We start from the raw sequence: 17873 nt of genomic DNA on the forward strand, positions 1-17873 counted from the left end.
TCAGTAAGGTTTATGAATTACAACCAGGCTGTAAGCTGCAGACAATACCAAACACAAACACACAAATGAATATAAAACCATAAAAAGAACCCCTCTAAGGCTGGCCCCCTCTCTGCTGCTTACAGAGTAAACATTTAATATACAGAGAGATGGAGCAAAATCATGGAGCCTCATCAGATTTAACTCCAGATGGCACTGCTCTGCTGTCACCAGGTACCCACTCTAACTGTAATAGTATCCTTAGCACAGCGTGATGATGAAGCAGATAAACATGCTTCCCCCAAAGTCCTAGATGTATTCCAAAACCAAATATTCAGAAGTGTTTTTGAATTTTCCAATCACTGTTTCCTTAAGGCAAATGGCTGAGAAATGACTGCATTACAATAAAGTATTTTTACATTGTAAAGGGAAAAAATGCATATTCATAGCATTTGCATTTAGGCAAAAAGCTCCCATTTATGGATAACTTAATGGAGTTGCCCCTTTGAGAGGATGGGCAGGAGAGAGAGAGACAAACAGTAGCAATGTGATCCCGATACTATTTATTGCCATTCCCACCATTATGCATAACTTGTCTTCTCTCTCAGACAAGCAGTTTGAAACATGTCACTACATCCAGTCATCAGTGAATTAACACGACCGAGATGGAACTCACTCTCTTCATTCCAAACCAGCTCTTTTTAAAGCTGGGTAACATAACCATTGGCTTCATCCTCTCCCAGCCCACCCGATCGGCGGCCAAGGCTGTTTGACTCTAGACATCATGTCTCTTGTAGCTCACCCTCCCTGCCCCAGCCCTACTCCAGGTCATCCGCCTCTGTCTCTCTGGTGGTGGCCACAGGAGCAACTCAATCAGTTTCCTTGCCTCTGTTCTCACCTCCGTCTCAATCATTAGCCACACTGGAACCAAAGTCACCTTTTCAAATAGGCAAATCCAAGCACCGAGAATCCTTCAAAATTCCCCACTGCCCTAATGATCAAGGCAGAACTTCTTACCCTGACTGAGTGGGTCCTCCCTGGTCTGGGTTCTGCTCACCTTGTCAGCCGCCCTCCTGCCTGCTTCTGGCTTGTCCCGCTTCCCAGTCAAACCAAGCATCTACCATTTTCTACCAGGAATTCTCTTGCTTTCCAGAAGACAGGACACATCACTGTCTCTAGATCTCTGGTCTCAGCTTGACCTGACACTTAGGATGGGTTATAGGGTCCGGGGTAAACGTCCTATTCTTCTTCTATCTCAGACTTGATCACATTCTTTGATAGTTGCTGCTTGTCTACTTGCCCTTCTGGATTAACTACTGCACCAGCAAGGGCTGAGTCAGTCCTTTTTCCTATTTCATCTTCAGGGACTAGCACCGAACCTGCCACGTTGCAGGTGTTCAAGAAACACCTGTTGAAGGAACACATTCATGAAGACACCCTTGGCCACTCTGTTCCATATTATCCATTAATAGTGAAATGATTCTCCATTTAATAGTGAAAACACTCCAAAATTATATACTAAGCACTTAAGAAAGAGGGTGACAACTTTCAACTCATTAAGCAGCCCCCATACTTGGTTTCAAACATCTTGGTGTGTTACTGCCAGAAAGTGAAAGCTGCTCAGTCGTGTTTGACTCCTTGCAACCCCATGGACTGTATATAGCCCATGGGATTCTCCAGGCCAGAATACTGGAGTGGGTAGCCGTTTCCTTCTCCAGGGGAGCTTCCTGACCCAGGAATCAAACCAGGGTCTCCTGCATTGCAGGTGGATTCTTTACCATCTGAACTACCAGGGAAGCCTTTTGAAAAAGGCTAGGTCCTATTTGTATGTCTAGATTAGAGAAGCAGTCAGTGGTCCCTGTAGCCACCCTCCCCCAAATCTGTGCCAAACAGCCACCTATGATTACGAGCAAATGGAAATTTAACCTATCATTTCAAAAGGCACGTTACCTAAGCCTTAGTAACTCAACTAAAACAAACAAACAAAAAGTACTACTGAGTAGACCCATTTGTAAATATCTTTCCTCCAAAGTGGGGGAACCCAGCAGAAATACTGCTGACACACATGTTGTAAAAACCAAGTATTTCCAGCATCTGTCCTCTACCATACTTCTGCTTGCACCTAGCTGGCCCTAGTTTAACAGGTCTCCTTAATGCAAAGCACAAATTCAATACAAGGGAAGAAAAGTCAGCTCTAGTCAAGGATGGGTGAAAATAAACAGGTGTAGCAGCAGCCTGCCTGGTGTAAAGCCCTAGCATGTTGCTTTACATATTTTTCAAAGCTCCTCATATCTTTCAAAGCTCTCTGTGTCCAGTGTCTGTGTGGTCTACATTTTCAAAACAAGGGATGGAAACCCTTTACACCCATTTAACAGCTGGGAAAACTGAAGGCCCCAGAAGTCAAGGCCTTTGCTCAAGGTCACAAAGGTGGGGGCGGGGTGCACAGACGGAGGAGGTCATGTCCAGGGGGCCTGGCAGAAGTGGAATTCTTTGTCTCAGCCATGCTGAGGTCAGCTTGCAGCACTGCTGGACACCACAGAGGAGAAGCCACAGGAGTCCAGTGCATCTCTCGATCAGCCTGAACCATCTCCCTCGGTCCACGCTGCCCCTTTTCTCCAAAGTGGGCTCTAAATAGCAAGGTGATTGGGTTAAAGGAAGAAGTCACAGTTAAGGAGAGTAGAAAAGAGAGGAGGACCTTTTATCTTCCCTTTCCCTTAAATATCACTAGCTTTGCCCTTCCCTAGAACACAGGCAACTCCAAACATTCTCCTCTGAGACTCGAGGCATGAGCCACAGAACTGAGGAGCCTTGTGCCTCTGCAGACCTGGCACAGGTATTCAATCTGTTCATCTTTAAAGTGGGGGTGGGGACCGTACTCTTCCCTGGAGAATCCCATGGACAGAGGAGCCTGGCGGGCTACAGTCCCTGGGATGGCAGAGTTGGACACGACTAAGCAACTAACTCTTTTGCTTTGGGCAGTGAACGTACTGATACGTGCTTCCTGGAAAGAATGTATGGCCTGAAAGAGTTTAAAAGTATTACATGATGAAACACTGAATTGATCTCATTGGCATTTAAAACATGCTTTTAATACAAGAAGTCACTTGAAGGAGTTCAGTACCACGTGGCTTTGAGAGAACTAGAACACCAATTCTAGCACTGAGGGTGGGAATGCCTGCTTGGGCTGGGCCCACATCCAATGGGTGCCTGCAGGGGAAACTGGGACAGCCGTGCGGATTCACACACAGGGGAAGCCTTGAAAAGGGGCACAAGCCCGCAAGCATTTCTAGTGTTAATCCAAAGAGATAATCAGAAACACAGATTTCTGAACAAACACGTTTCAGAGCTCTGTTTGTAATTGAATGAAACAGAAATCTAGCCACAGAGCATCAGTTAATCTGGGAATGGTGTATCCTTGTGAAAGAATGCCATTTGAGATGAATACTGAAAAACCAAGGGAAACTTGCCTCTGAGGTAAAATGGAAAGAGGCTGCAATTTTGTTTTAGAATATACAGATAGAAAAGAGATGAGAAGGACACGCACTAAAACAATAAGCAGCACTAGTTCCAGGTGGGGGGTTGTCTAGAGATTATTTTTTCATTTTCTTCTCTATGAACAAAAGTGAAAGTGTTAGTAGCTTAGTCCTGTCTTGACTCTGTGCAACCCCATGGACTGTAGCCCGCCGGGCTCCTCTGTCCATGGGGATCCTCCAGGCAAGAATACTGGAGTGGGTTGCCATTTCCTCCTCCAGGGGATCTTCCCCACCCAGGGATTGAACCCAGGTCTCCTGCATTATAGGCAGATTCTTTACCATCTGAGCTATCAGAGAAGCCCTTTCATTTCTATACTTTTTGTTTTCCTTCTTTATACAATGACTATAACTAGAATACGGAGAAGGCAATGGCATCCCACTCCAGTACTCTTGCCTGGAAAATCCCATGGATGGAGGAGCCTGGTAGGCTGCAGTCCATGGAGTGGCTAAGAGTCGGACACGACTGAGCAACTTCACTTTCACGCATTGGAGAAGGAAATGGCAACCCACTCCAGTACTCTTGCCTGGAGAATACCAGGGATGGGGGAGCTTGGTGGGCTCCTGTCTATGGGGTTGCACAGAGTCAGACATGACTGAAGCGACTTAGCAGCAGCATAACTAGAATAAAATTAATAAACATTTTTTAAAAAAGAGAGGCCCTCTGCAAAACTCATTGGCTTTCTGAGCAGCTTATGAAGTTCATGAAAATTTTAAAATTTTGATAAAATATACATAATATAAAATTTATCATGTTCACCATTTAAAGCAGCAGTCCCCAACTTCTCTGGCACCAGGGACTGGTTTTGTGGAAGACAATTTTTTTCACAGACGAGGTGCGGGGGATGGTTGGGGAATGACTCAAGTGCATTATATTTATTGTCAATTTATTTCTATTATTCTTACATCAGCTCCACCTCAGGTCATCAGGCATTTAGATCTCGGAGGCTGAGGATCCCTGATTTAAAGTGTACAGTTCAGTGGAATTAAGTACATTCACAGTATTGTGTAACCATCACCACCATCATCTTCAGAACTTTGTCATCCCAAACTGAAACTCTGTACCCATTAAACAATAGCTCAAATTCCTCCATCCCTTAAACCCTAGTAACTGCTATTCCACCCTCTGCCTCTATGACGTAAGAGTATCTGAGATACTGCATATAGGTGGAGGCATCTACACACACAAAAGCATGTCCTTTTGTGTCTGGCTTATTTCACATGGCATAACATCAGCAAAGTTCATCCATGCTGTTGCATACATCATGATTTCATTTCTATTATAGGGCTGGAAAGAATCCATTGCATGCACATACCACATTTCATGGTGTCAACTTTCTAAGCAGACTTTAATTTTTAAGCATATCTGAAAATCAAAATGATCATATAACTGATGGATGTACATTCATTGAAGAATTACAAACACCAAATAGTACAAAATAAAGAGAAAAGTTATTTCACACAGAGAGTCAAAGTGTCCACCTGCCTTAAACCCACTAAAATCCACAAGACTGAGCCATTTTTTGGGCAGCAGGAAAGAGTAACAGGGCTATAGACTGCGATCACAACGAGTGGTCTCAAACTCAGTTATCTGGGACCGAAGGCATGCGTGTCGCTTTGTCCGAGCAATTAAAAAGGCTCCCACAGCACTTGGAACAGCGGCTGGCCCCTGGGAGAGGGAGTACCAGAAACCCTCCGGGCTGATGGAAACTCTCCATATCTTGACTGGTGTGTGTGTGTTTAGTTTGCTCAGTTTTGCACAACTCTTTGCGACCCTTTGGACTGAAGCCCAACAGGCTCCTCTGTCCATGGGATTTTCCAGGCAAGAATACTGGAGCAGGTGGCCATACTCTCTTCCAGGGGATCTTCCTGATCCAGGGATTAAACTCACATCTCCTGGGTCTCCTGCATTGCAGGCAGACTCTTTTACCCACTGAGCCATCAGGGTGTGGGTTATATACGGGTATACATTTGTCATCGGTCAAAACTCATGGACCTGTTCACATAAGATCTGTACACTTCACTGCATATAAATGGAAAAAGGAAAGAAAAACAGCCTCCTCCCCTGAAAGAGGACATATGAAGCCTAAAAGCAACTAATCATGAATTTTAGGAAAACAAAAGTGGTTCTGCATCTCAGCCACCGATCGCTCGGGGCCCTACAGTGGATCTATGGAACTAAGTCCAGGCTCCTTTCTCCTCGAGACTGAAACACTGGCTCATCCAGGGAAGCCTGGTAAACACTTGGATGAAACTGCCAATAGCGCCAGGGAGCCTCACTGGGTTTGGTAAGCAGCCCAAGAGGTGTGAGGTGCAGGTGGTGTTGACACGGAAAGATATGAGGTTCAGTGTGGGAGGCTGGGAGGTTCACCCTGACCTCACATGGGACTCCAGGTGATGCAACGCTGCAAAGGAAACGGGAGGGGGTGGAACCATAACCGTCCCAAGAAAAAAACAAGCTCCCTGGGAGAACTCCAGGGAAACAGAACTGAATGTGAGTCTAAAGCAGAGCAGAGACCTCTGACTCCCTGATTTGGATCAAGTGGGTGGCAAGGGGTCTTTTCAGTTGCTTCTGCGTTGCACTTGGCCAGGATCCGGAAGAGGTAACAGTTACCACTCTCTTATGAAGCGTGGTTATTTGTTACTCTCCTCTGTGCTGTCGATCATTATAAAATGTCAAGTTTAGGCCACACGTCGTGGGAGGCAGCTGTGTCCCAGCCACGGTGAATTTCCTGCCAAACCATTTAAAGGAGTCAGATGACTTTTTTTCTCCTTTTCTGTAATCTGCTATTTTAGACTCTCCACATCACCATTGCCCTGTGTTAAAATGCACGATCCGGTGGCCAACAGATCTTGGGGTTGTTTATGCAGCAGCAGTCAATAGTATATATACTTCTTATCATCCTAAAGACACCTCTGAAAACACTAAACAGCCACACCTATGCCAACTGGCAAATGAAAAAAATGACAGTCCAGGACTCAGAAACTTTCCTAGACTTAATGGTATATTTCTTAAAAAAGAAAAAAAAAAAAGACAAAAAACTGAGCAGGGATGCTGACAATCTTATTGATGTGGGCTCATTATTATTTGGCTTCCCCTGGGCAGCTCAGTGGTAAAGAATCTACTTGCAATACAGGTAGCTGCAAGAGGTGTGGGTTCAATCCTTGGGTCAGGAAGATGCCCTGGAGGAGGGAATGGCTACCCACTCCAGCATTCTTGCCTGGAGAATCCCGTGGAGAGAGGAGCCTGGTGGGCTACAGTCCATAGGGTTGCCAAGAGTTGGACACGATTGAAGCAACTTAGCACACATGCACTATTCTTTAGTTAAGGAAATCAGGAGTGACCAGCTCTTGCCATGTAAATGCTTATGCTGGACCAAAATCTTGAAAGTTCTCCCACCCAAACTAACCCTTCCTGTGTGCCTCACAAGGTAAGTTACCTTTACTTCTCACATCCCGGGAAGATCACAGCCACAGAGCCAACTCGTGTCCCTCTCATCTTGGCTCAGTTTGCTCCTTTAATCTGCTGGTAAGCGTTCTGCATTCCAGCCATTTAGTTCCAGTTGCATCCCCTGAGGAGTTTCAGCCTCACCTTCCTAGTCATCCTTGAGAGTTCTCAGCCAGAGTCCTACTCTTGCTATTCACTTCCTCCCAGCCTGGAGTCATAGGTCCCCACGACCAGGCCGCAGTCCCCATCCAGGCGGGATGAAAATGGGCACACTGCAGCCGGGCAGAGCAGGCTCAGGACATGGGCAAGGAGGTGCCTCTCGCCTCCTTATGCTGGAGAAGAAGGAGCCGTCCACCCAGCCCCTCAGCCACCCCCAGCTTGGGGAGAGAAACGTGGACTCACTTTGGTAAGAGGGCTGTATGTTCATACTGACAAACCCACCTACAGGAAGACAACCTTGCAACAGTGCCGGGCATCAGTCTCATGGAGTCTCGCCAATCTTGTGATATCAAAACCCCATGAAAAATGTAAAAGCCGGCTAGACCCTGTGAGCTGTAACTTAGACCAAGAGATACAAACAAAGCTGGTTCATCTACCCTTGGGACCACGTGGCATTTCCTGGACCAGCTGTACACACTCATTATCTAGTGGAATAAATACCACCTTTGCCCTGACAAATAAGTTATTTCCCTTCCCAAGGTGGACTTGGAAAACACTTTTGGCATGGAGAAGCAGCTATATAGACCCAGAAAATTGTGATGCAGAAATCATCAGCTGACTTGGTCATTGTAAGATCATTTGTTCTCACCGTTGTGAATGGTAGTTGGTTGTTGTCATTGCAGCTGAATGACCCCAAACCATAGAAACAGCAAAAATAAAACAGAGGGACTTGCTTGATGGTCCAGTGGTTAAACTCCGATCTTCCAGTGAAAGGGGCATTGGTTTGATCCTTGGTTAGGGAACTAAGGAGTTTTCCAGGTGGTGTGAGTGGTAAAGAACCCACTTGCAAATGCAGAAGACACATGAGATGTGGGTGTGATCCCTGGATCAGGAAGATCTCTTGGAGCATGCAACCCACTCCACTATTCTTGCCTGGAAAATTCCATGGACAGAGGAGCCTGGCGGGCTACAGTCCATAGGGTTGCAAAGAGTTGGACATGACTGGCTGAAACATGCATACAGGAAACTAAGATCCCACATGCCATAAGGCGTGACCAAAAATATATATTAAAAAACAAAGCAAAAAACAGGAACAAAACCTGGGGTTTATATGGCTTGATATGAAGTCCACTAATTTCCCTTCCTGTGACTTCTAGTCTCATCTCTATGATGGTTTAGTCGCTGAGTCGTGTCCGACTCTTGTAGCCGGCCAGGCTCCTCTGTCCATGGGATTCTCATCTCTATAGATGGGTGGCATCCACTTTGGGGACAGGAGGGTTTAGAGAGAAGGAGGAAGGGGAGACAAGCCATGAGAACTACCTCTTCACGGCTTACTATTTCATCACCAAGACCACACACTCACTGTGTGCTACTTTGAGCGCTGAATACCTCGTTTCCCATTATCACAAACTGCAGTGTATAACAGAGAAGGCAGTGGCACCCTACTCCAGTACTCTTGCCTGGAAACTCCCATGGACAGAGGAGCCTGGTAGGCTGCAGTCCATGGGGTCACTTAGGGTCAGACACGACTGAGCGACTTCACTTTTCACTCTCATCCATTGGAGAAGGAAATGGCAAACCACTCCAGTGTTCTTGCCTGGAGAATTCCAGGGACGGGGAGCTTGGTGGGCTACCGTCTATGGGGTCACACAGAGTTGGACACGACTGAAGTGACTTAGCAGCAGCAGCAGCAGTGTACAATGAGGCATCTTGCTCTGTGATGCTCTGACTGCAAAAGTGTTTCCTGTATGTTTTCTCAACCGATTTGACCTGATTGGAGAGCAGGGGCTGTGTCAAATGCTTCCCTTATTCAAATGTCATCTACCTGACACGGACTCTAGAATCTCTCTAGAAAAGAAACAAAATTAGGCCAGGGCAGGAGGGCTAGTGTCACAAAGTATATATGCTTTTTTTTTCCCCAAGGGAGGCCTCCAAAATTATATATTCTTCATTTTTTTCATGGACTTCTAATGGATTTTAGTTTCTGGGGTCCAGGGCAGATCCAAAGCAGAAAATGAGAAAGCAAGTATTCAACATGTATTTGCTATTTTCATTCATTATTATCTTATTATTTTTATCAGTCAGTGCCAAACTCGTTGTTAAGTATTTTGAATATCACCTGACAGTGGATAGCTTGTCAGCTGATTGCCTTGCACAACATTAACAAGCCACCAGAAAGATGTTCTTTGTGTTTTGCATATGCTGCTAAGTCACTTCAGTTGTGTCCGACTCTGTGCGACCCCATAGACGGCAGCCCACCAGGCTCCCCTGTCCCTGGGATTCTCCAGGCAAGAACACTGGAGTGGGTTGTCATTTCCTTCTCCAATGTGTGATAGTGAAAAGTGAAAGTGAAGTCGCTCAGTCCTGTCCGACCGTTAGCAACCCCACGGACTGCAGCCTACCAGGCTTCTCCATCCATGGGATTTTCTAGGCAAGAGTACTGGAGTGGGGTGCCATTGCCTTCTCCAATGCTTTGCATATAGTATTTATTTAATATGGTAGAAAAATGTGCAATATAGCTTTCCAGCAATAACAATCTCGTGCTACAAAAAGAAAACCAGCGATCTGCATTTTAAGGGATAAGCTTCAATTATCAAGAAAATGTACTCATAGAGAGGTAGCTCATATCCAGAAAATGCAGCATTATGCATCACCGCATCAACTAATTAAGTCACAGGTGCTAAAAAAATTACTGCATTGATTTTTTTAAATGTAGACATGACCCAAGTCACTCTGGTATAAGTTTAACGAGTTTATTTATTCTGACTTACACAGGATATTAAAGGAATGACTTTCCACATATGACCTCACCTCTCATCCCAACATAACCTACCCCATTGTCCCAGATCAGACAAGGGAGAATAAAATGACATGGAAACCAGTTACTGGCCACCAATAAGAAACTGGGCTTGTCACATCAAAAAAGTGAGGTGGTACCATAAATGATATTATTATTATATTATATATATTATTATTATTATTTGGTATACTTTTAAAACTGCTTTTAACGAATTTGATGTATTACTAGAAAAAGATTTAGGTATTTTCTTGACACATGAAGTATTAGATAAGTGTTCTGACAAAGTAGTAGTTAGGTTGCTCATCAAACCACCCCAATAAATAAATAAGTAAAGAAACAAACCACAAGATTATATCTCTGAGGTTCTAGAAATAGTCTACTTACCTAAGTGCAATGAAAGAGAGGTACTTTAAATGCAAATACATCTGTACATCTAAAGGAAACTGGGAAAACACAGTGGAGACATAACTGTCAATTGGACTAAGGAGGGCCACAGTGTCCTTGACTAAATACAGACTGCCAGTGACCTCATTTTCTATGTATGAATGAGAAACTGAAATAGGCATCAAATTATGCCAGGCATAAAGCCCAAGGCAATCAGAGAAAACACATTATCTACCTATTACACAAAAATGTCCACTAAGTTTACATTGGAAAAAGCAAACAAAAAATTCACCATTTAAACAATAGGAGAAAATACAGCAAAGGAAATTATGCATGTTCACACAATCACAAATTATGCTGCTATTTCAAACCACAGTTAAATACTTTAAGTGATATGGGGAAAACACCTGTGTGTTCTGTGAAACATATATACATATATATATGTATATATATCTTCTTAATTATGTAAAAAAAAAAGGCAGGAGATATCTAAAATATTAAAGGGATTTTTCTTCACAGTAGCATTAGAGGTAATTTACATTTCCCCCCACTTTTTTTTAATATGTAACCAAACTTTGGGGGCTTCCCAGGTGGCGCAGTGGTGAAGAATCCGCCTACCAATGCAGGAAATCCAAGAGATCGGTTCAATTCTAGGGTCAGGAAGATCACCTGGAGAGAGAGAGAAATGGCAACCCACCCCAGTATTCTTCCCTGGAAAATCCCATGGACAGAGAAGCCTGGTGGGCTAGAGTCCATGGGTTCGCAAAGAGTGGAACATGGCTGAGCCCACAAGCAAACCAAACTTTAAATGGCATATGTTACTTTAATAATTCGAAAACATAAATATTGTTTTGAGATTTAGTCCATGAGTATAGAATAGACTGAAGGAGGAAAAGAGTCTCTCACCTACAGCTACTTAGAAACTCATTCTGGGATTTCCTTTTCTGTCTGTCAGTACTTTGGAAAGTGAAACATGCAATGGACACTTTTGTTATTACTCAGGACAAGCTCTGCCTGGGGATATGTTCCATCACATAGTGATCTTGGATGAAGTGGCCAGGACCATGTACAACATTCACTTAAAAACATCCCCATACCTCCTGGAGACCTTTTTAAAACTGGGGTGGGCTGGAGCTCATTTCTCTATTAGTAGACACAGGGAATATTTATTAAGCTACTTTTCTGGGGCTTCCCTCTCTCTTTTTTCCCTCCCATTTTGTGATGTTAGTAATTTGAAACCCTCTTATACCATGGAAACCTAACTAAAGGTTTCACAAGTAAGAAAGGGGGCTGGGGAAACGTGAAACATTCCTGTCACACATCTTACTCTAGTAATTAACAATTCATATGCAAAACTCTTCACTCACAGATAACTTGGGTCTTTCCTGTATCATATTGGACCCAACCAAATTGACTGATTCACTCAGGGTTACCTGAAATAACCTGCAATAACAAGTAATCACTTGGGTGTCAAACTACCTGGCACTGAGCAGAACACATTTCTTCCTCAGTGAGAACAACTTCATCTTTTTTCTCTTTCAAATCTCCACAGCAAAGCTGTGAGAGTTGGACTGTGAAGAAAGCTGATCGCCAAAGAATTGATGCTTTTGAACTGTGGTCCTGGAGAAGACTCTTCAGAGTCCCTTGGACTGCAAGGAGATCCAACCAGTCCATTCTAAAGGAGATCAATCCTGGGTGTTCATTGGAAGGAATGATGCTAAAGCTGAAACTCTGATACTTTGGCCACCTCATGCGAAGAGATGACTCACTGGAAAAGACTCTGATGCTGAGAGGGATTCCGGGCAGGAAGAGAAGGGAACGACAGAGGATGAGATGGCTGGATGGCATCACCGACTCGATGGACATGAGTTTGAGTGAACTCCGGGAGTTGGTGATGGACAGGGAGGCCTGGCGTGCTGTGATTCATGGGGTCGCAAAGAGTCGGACACGACTGAGCGACTGAACTGAACTGAACATTTTAAGTGTCATGGCGTGTGTGTGTGCTCAGTCACTGAGGTCAAGTCTTTGCGACCTCGTTAACTGTAGCCCTCCAGGCTCTTCTGTCCATGGGATTCTCCAGGCAAGAATACAGGAGTGGGTGGCGTACCCTCCTCCAGGGGATCTTCCCCACCCGGGAATCGAACCTGTATCTCTTAGGTCTCCAGCAGGAGGGTTCTTTACCAATAGTGCCACCTTTAAGTGTCAATAGATACTTTAAAAAATAAATCACTGATTTAGTCTACATAATTTGGTGAATTTGGTTTTTAAGAAATTCAGGGACGTTGTATCAAGTTTGATTTAAACAGAAATCACAGCCCTCTGAATATGGTGACATCAAATGGACATTTGCAGATACTTCTGAAGAAATACATTGTTCAAAACTTATCTCTGCATCTTCCATCTTTCCTTAACAATCTGTATTGCTTGGATGATAAAGACTAAGTGATTTCTACACCATTTTGGGCAATATCAGTTGTTTCTTACCTTTTCCCCTCACTTTTAACCAAAGGCTATGCCAACCTCATCAAAGTAAGATACAGCATTGATTTAATTAATGATCTAGATAATTGGGCCCTTCTTATATGACCCTCTTGGTCACAATCTCCCTTTCCTGAAAGACCTTGTTATGACCATCCTACATCTGTTGAGTCTTTTAAAATTCAAAATACAACAGCTAAGATTACATCTAAACCAACGCTGGGACTTAGAAAAGCCAGAACTTGCTTCTAAATTTCTAAGAAAACTCTTGGGGTGGCTCTCAGTGCATAAGCAGAGACCAGAATGGCTAAGGGTCAGGGAGATATGGTTTGAACCCTGGCTCTGCCCTGTACTGCCTGTGTGTGAACTTATGCCTTAACACGCCTAGGCCTCTTATTCTTTTCTCATATGTAACATGTGCTGAGATGTTACAAATACAAACAAAGTGCTCGATGAATGGAAGCAATGAATCCTTTTGATTCTTAATTTGTAAAAATAGAGATAAAATGATGATTTCACATATAGTACAGTTTTCAGTGTTTGACACACCTAAAGGGTTCTACAAGCATTATTCTAGTTTCTGCAGTAAGGGATGCGTTCTCCTTTTTTCTTTCTTCTTCTTCTTTCTTTTGGGGCACTGCAGGGCATGTGGGATCTTAGTTCCCTGACCAGGGGTCACACCCTTGCCCCCTGCATTGGAATCTCGGAGTCTTAACCACTGGACCGTCAGGGAAGTCCATTTTTTTCTATGATACCTATGCTTAATATTAAGAAGCAGGTCATTCTATTCCATATAGCCTTTTTTCCCACCCAGTGTAGAATTCAACACGTGCGCCGACCTCCAAATTACTGCCACCATCAAAATTGAAAAGTGTAATGAAAGATTTTGTTAGAATAAATATTCCATAATATTCAGGTTTCTTCCTTGGCTGACCTTAACATTACAGGGAAAGCTATACAAAACAGATAATGTTCATGGAAAACCATCAGGAGGCCCTGGACGGACTGTCACAGACTTTTTCACAGTGCCCTCCCCCCAACACTAACAGCTCTGAGATGACTGTAATAATTTCACACGGTCACACAGGCAGCTTATTCAAATTTCAGTGGAATTGTGCATATAGTTGGATTTTCATTTTAAAAGTTCTGTCCACATTTTCTACAGAAACCACAAACGGAGATGTTTATGAACAGAAAAACCTTCACCTAAGAAACATTTAAAATGATTTCAGTATCCTTTTGTTCTTGAGACTTAAAAGCTAGTGAGATGCTTTATTTTTTAATTTTGGGTTTCTTCATCCTCTCGAAAGCTTGTGAACCAGGAGCTGTTTTGACCTCTGGACACCCATGTCACCTGCCTACTTGAGGATTAGTAAATTACTGAAATGTGAATCACTGTTCACCCAGAGCAAGGTGTAACACACCCGTCTGCCTGGAAAGAAGGTAGAGACCTACATGTGTCCATCCATCTAGAGAACTAGAGAAGACTGCATGTCAAGAGCTGCATACTTTCAGAAGTCTAAAGTAGAACCATATTTGCATATAATAAGATCATTTTTCCTCTTTAGTGTGCCTCAAAGCAGTTGGCCTAAAATATTCTTTTATTCACGACCCACCTAAGACCCGGTCTCTCTTCAGCTTTTACAGTAAGAAAAAGTCAATTTTGTTCTTTGCACCCTGCCCTGTTTTGGCAAATTATCATCTGATGCCAGAAGGCAAAGCAAGATTTTGGAAACATATCAATTTCTTCCCTTAAACTATCTGCACCACCAGGTAGCCTGTAACCTCATAAATACACTGGCACTTAAGGGATAAGGGCCTCAAAAAAAGAAAAAAAAAGAAACAACAAAACACTTGTTGCTAAAACTTGCTTCTGTGAAACAAGACAACTCTTTTGGCACTTTGCTTATGTCACCTACATCGAGGAGCTTAGTGTCTCAAGGATGAGTTTAAATTAGACCCACGAGGATAGACCGCTGGTATGGCTTCTTTTATGTCTAGCCTCCCTTTTATGACCTCAGGGAGACACCTTTCTTTACACTAAAATAAAATTCTTAGTTATATCACCTTGCACTAAATCAAGGCAAATGTGAGGCAACACTGTGGTATGTTTCAGGCCGTTTAATTATGGCAAAGAATACTCATTTCTCCCAGTTATCCCTAAAACACACACACACAGACAGTACAGTTCAGGATGAAGGGATCAGTTGAGCAACCTCAGAGCCTTTAGGGCAGCTCCAAAAAGATAAGAAAATAGTAAAAGGTTAAGGAGAAGACATTGAACTTAACTCACGTAAAATGTGCAAGGTAACAAGTTCAGGCCTAAAAACCTTTCCAAAGATTCGAGGAAATGCCCAAAGTCACCAGTTAATTATGCAAGAAGGGGAGGGGAAGGGGGAAGGTGGAACCCTTGGGAGACCCTAGGGAGGTGCTGGCAGAGCAAAGTGGCAACAGAAAGGACATAGTATTTCATCAAAAGAACTAAGCTGGCTTCCTAGCTAGACAGAGGTCTCCAGAGGCTTTGCTACGTTGTGAACACTTGTCTGCAATAAAATTTCAAGTAAAAAAGTAGCTTTTAAGGTGGGTTAAGCATTCGGTAGCTAAACAGGTGCATTCAGTCAAAAGTTCTGAGCACAGAGAGACAAAGGCAAGCAGATACTCACCAAAAGGAGGAGTCAAAGGTATCCCCTTTTGAAAAACTATTTTAGTTTTTTTTTTTATACTAAGTTCAGTTGCATCTAAAAAGATGCTTTTTTCTATACAAACATCTTTTCAAGTCTCTTGACTTAAAGGAAAAGAAATGGTACAATGGCAGGTGCTGCTCAGTCACTCCCCGGGGCCATTCGGAGACCTGCCCATCAAGGTGACAGGTGCTGCCCCCTCCCTCAACACTCTTCCCAGCCTTAAAAATGCAACCGCATCCCTCAGGAGGCCTGCGAAAACTGTCCCCACCGGCGGAGTGGGGAGTGCCAAGCACCAAAGCCCCGCGGCTGGAGTCTGCAGCGCTCGATTTGCAATGACGCCACATGGAGAGAAATGGGAGAAAACAAGAAAAAGAAACAAGGATGAGAAGGCAACAAACAAAAATGCGCGCCCCATCTCTGGTGATCCGAGAGGGGAAAAAAAAAAAGAAACCCCAAACTAGAGATGGCCAATGGCTGGCTTATCAGAACACATTTGGTACACCTCTAATCCATACATGAGCTTTAAAAAAAAAAAAAAAAGTAGTAGTGCCTGGAAAATCAACTTGAACACATTCTAATGCAAAATTCCCCCCATCATCACCATCACCACAAACTCTGGATAAATAAAACCGCCGGCACTGAAGCTATTAGAAACTACATTTTACTCACAAACCAGAGGTTTACATAATCACAAATTACATAATACTCCTTCCGTGCACGAAAAGCCTTTCTATAGGTGAAGCTCCAAGTCCTCCGGGCTTTTTACGTTTTCCAGGGAGAGCTGGAAAAGTCTGCTGAATAACTGGGGGGAGGAGGGGGGGATGGAATGCCGGAAAGTCATCTTTGACAAGCTGTCAACCCCACCAAATGTTCGAGGATTTTAAAAAGAGCCTCGCGGAGCAGGTGACTCGCCTCTGTCCCCATCCACTAAATGCCCGGGCATCTGAGGCCACGGCAGAGAGGAAGCAGGAGCTGGGCGCGGGGCGCAGAGTGTGGGGCGTCTCTGCCCGGCGCGGGGGAGGTGGTGGCCGGGGCTTACCTGCTCCCCGAAGTCGATGGCTATGTTGGTGATACCCAGGGGCACCAGGAACCGGATCAGGGGCCAGTAGTGCGTGAGCGCCGGGAATTTCACCATAGTCCCCGCCGTGGGCTGACCCCACACACATCTGCCGCCGCGAGGGGACTGAGCCGGGAGGCGCGGGCGGGCGGGGGCGCGGGAGGACGCGGAGGCCGGGTCCGGAGGGGCCTCGGGGCGGCGGCGGCGGCTCCTCCTCGCGGCTGCGGCGCCCTCTCTCCAAGCGCGGCTGCTCTAGCAGGAGATCCTCAAGCTCAAGTCCATCCCTGCTGCCCTCCCACACAACAAAGATCTGCCGGGAAAAAAAAGAGGAGGGACGGCGGCGGCGGCGGCGGCGGCGGCGGCGGCAGCGGCGGGAGGCTCTGCTGACAGCGGCTCCATTATAAGCGCTTTGGGCCCGGAAATAAATAACCGCGCGCACGAGGCGCCGCCGCCGCCGCCGCCGCGCGGAGGAAATCAGGGGCGGGCGCGGAGGCGCGGACACGGCCCGCGGCCCCGGGGGCTGGGGGCGGGCGGCGAGCGGGGGAAGGGGCCGGGCCGGGCCGGGCCGCGGCGGGCGGGCGGCGCCCTCCCTCCCGGCGCCGCCGTCTGCGCTGCGCTCGGCCGCGGGGGGCGCTGCGCACGCACGGGCCGCGGGGCCGCCGCCTGCGCCGGCCGGGCCGCGCGGAGCCCGGGCCGCGCCGAGGGGGCGGCGGCGCGGGGGCTGCGGGGGTCGGGCGAGCGCGCCGCCTGCGCCCGACGGCGCCGCCCGGGGGACGCCTGAGGCGGAGAGCGCACCCAGCGATCGGGAGCTCCCGGGCTGCCCCGGCTCCCTGGCCGGGCCTGACGCCCGAGCGCCGTGGGGCCGGGGGTGCTGGGGTCCCCGCGCTGTCCCGGAAAGAGCCCGGACGTGTGGGTGACGGGCGGCTGGAGCGCGGATGCTCGGGAAGGGATGGGGCGCGCAGGGGCCGGGAGGGAGCGGGTTTGGGAGGAACCCCCCCAACCTCCCATAGCGGGCGCCCCGCCAGCCCCATCCCCGGGTGGCCGCCTAGATCGGGGCGGGGACCTGCTGGAGCCCACCTGGACAGCTGGGGACCCGGGAGAGATGGAGGCTTCGCTCTGGGAGGGCGGGAGACACCCAGAAAACGAGCATCTGTCTCTCTCTCAGGGTGTCCAGGGGCGACGGGGACCCGCATCCCGGGGCGCGGGTGGGGAGGGGGTGGAATGCGCGCAGGGCCGCGGGCATCGTGCCCAAAGGCGCCCAGGCTGGGCGCGCCGGCTTTTGGGGGACCCAGACCGGCCCCCAGCCGACTTTGCCAACTGTGAGCTGAGGTTCCTCTGCAGACGTCACGATTGT

At 46.4% G+C, this 17873-nt stretch overlaps 1 protein-coding gene across 1 annotated transcript in view; it reads right to left on the bottom strand.

Annotated features, from left to right (window-relative positions):
- Positions 1-16977, bottom strand: part of ANKH (ANKH inorganic pyrophosphate transport regulator) — a 173319-nt gene extending 156342 nt beyond the window's left edge. The window contains exon 1 of the mRNA XM_055422247.2: positions 16502-16977. Within this exon, the coding sequence (XP_055278222.1) occupies positions 16502-16597 (96 nt within the window). The 5' untranslated portion in view covers positions 16598-16977. The remainder of the gene's footprint in view (positions 1-16501) is intronic.
- Positions 16978-17873: the final 896 nt, after the last annotated feature.

This window comes from Moschus berezovskii, chromosome 18 (genome assembly GCF_049115385.1).
Source record: "Moschus berezovskii isolate FMDL1 chromosome 18, NW_MosBer_1.0, whole genome shotgun sequence".
NCBI classification, from domain to species: Eukaryota; Metazoa; Chordata; class Mammalia; order Artiodactyla; family Moschidae; genus Moschus; species Moschus berezovskii.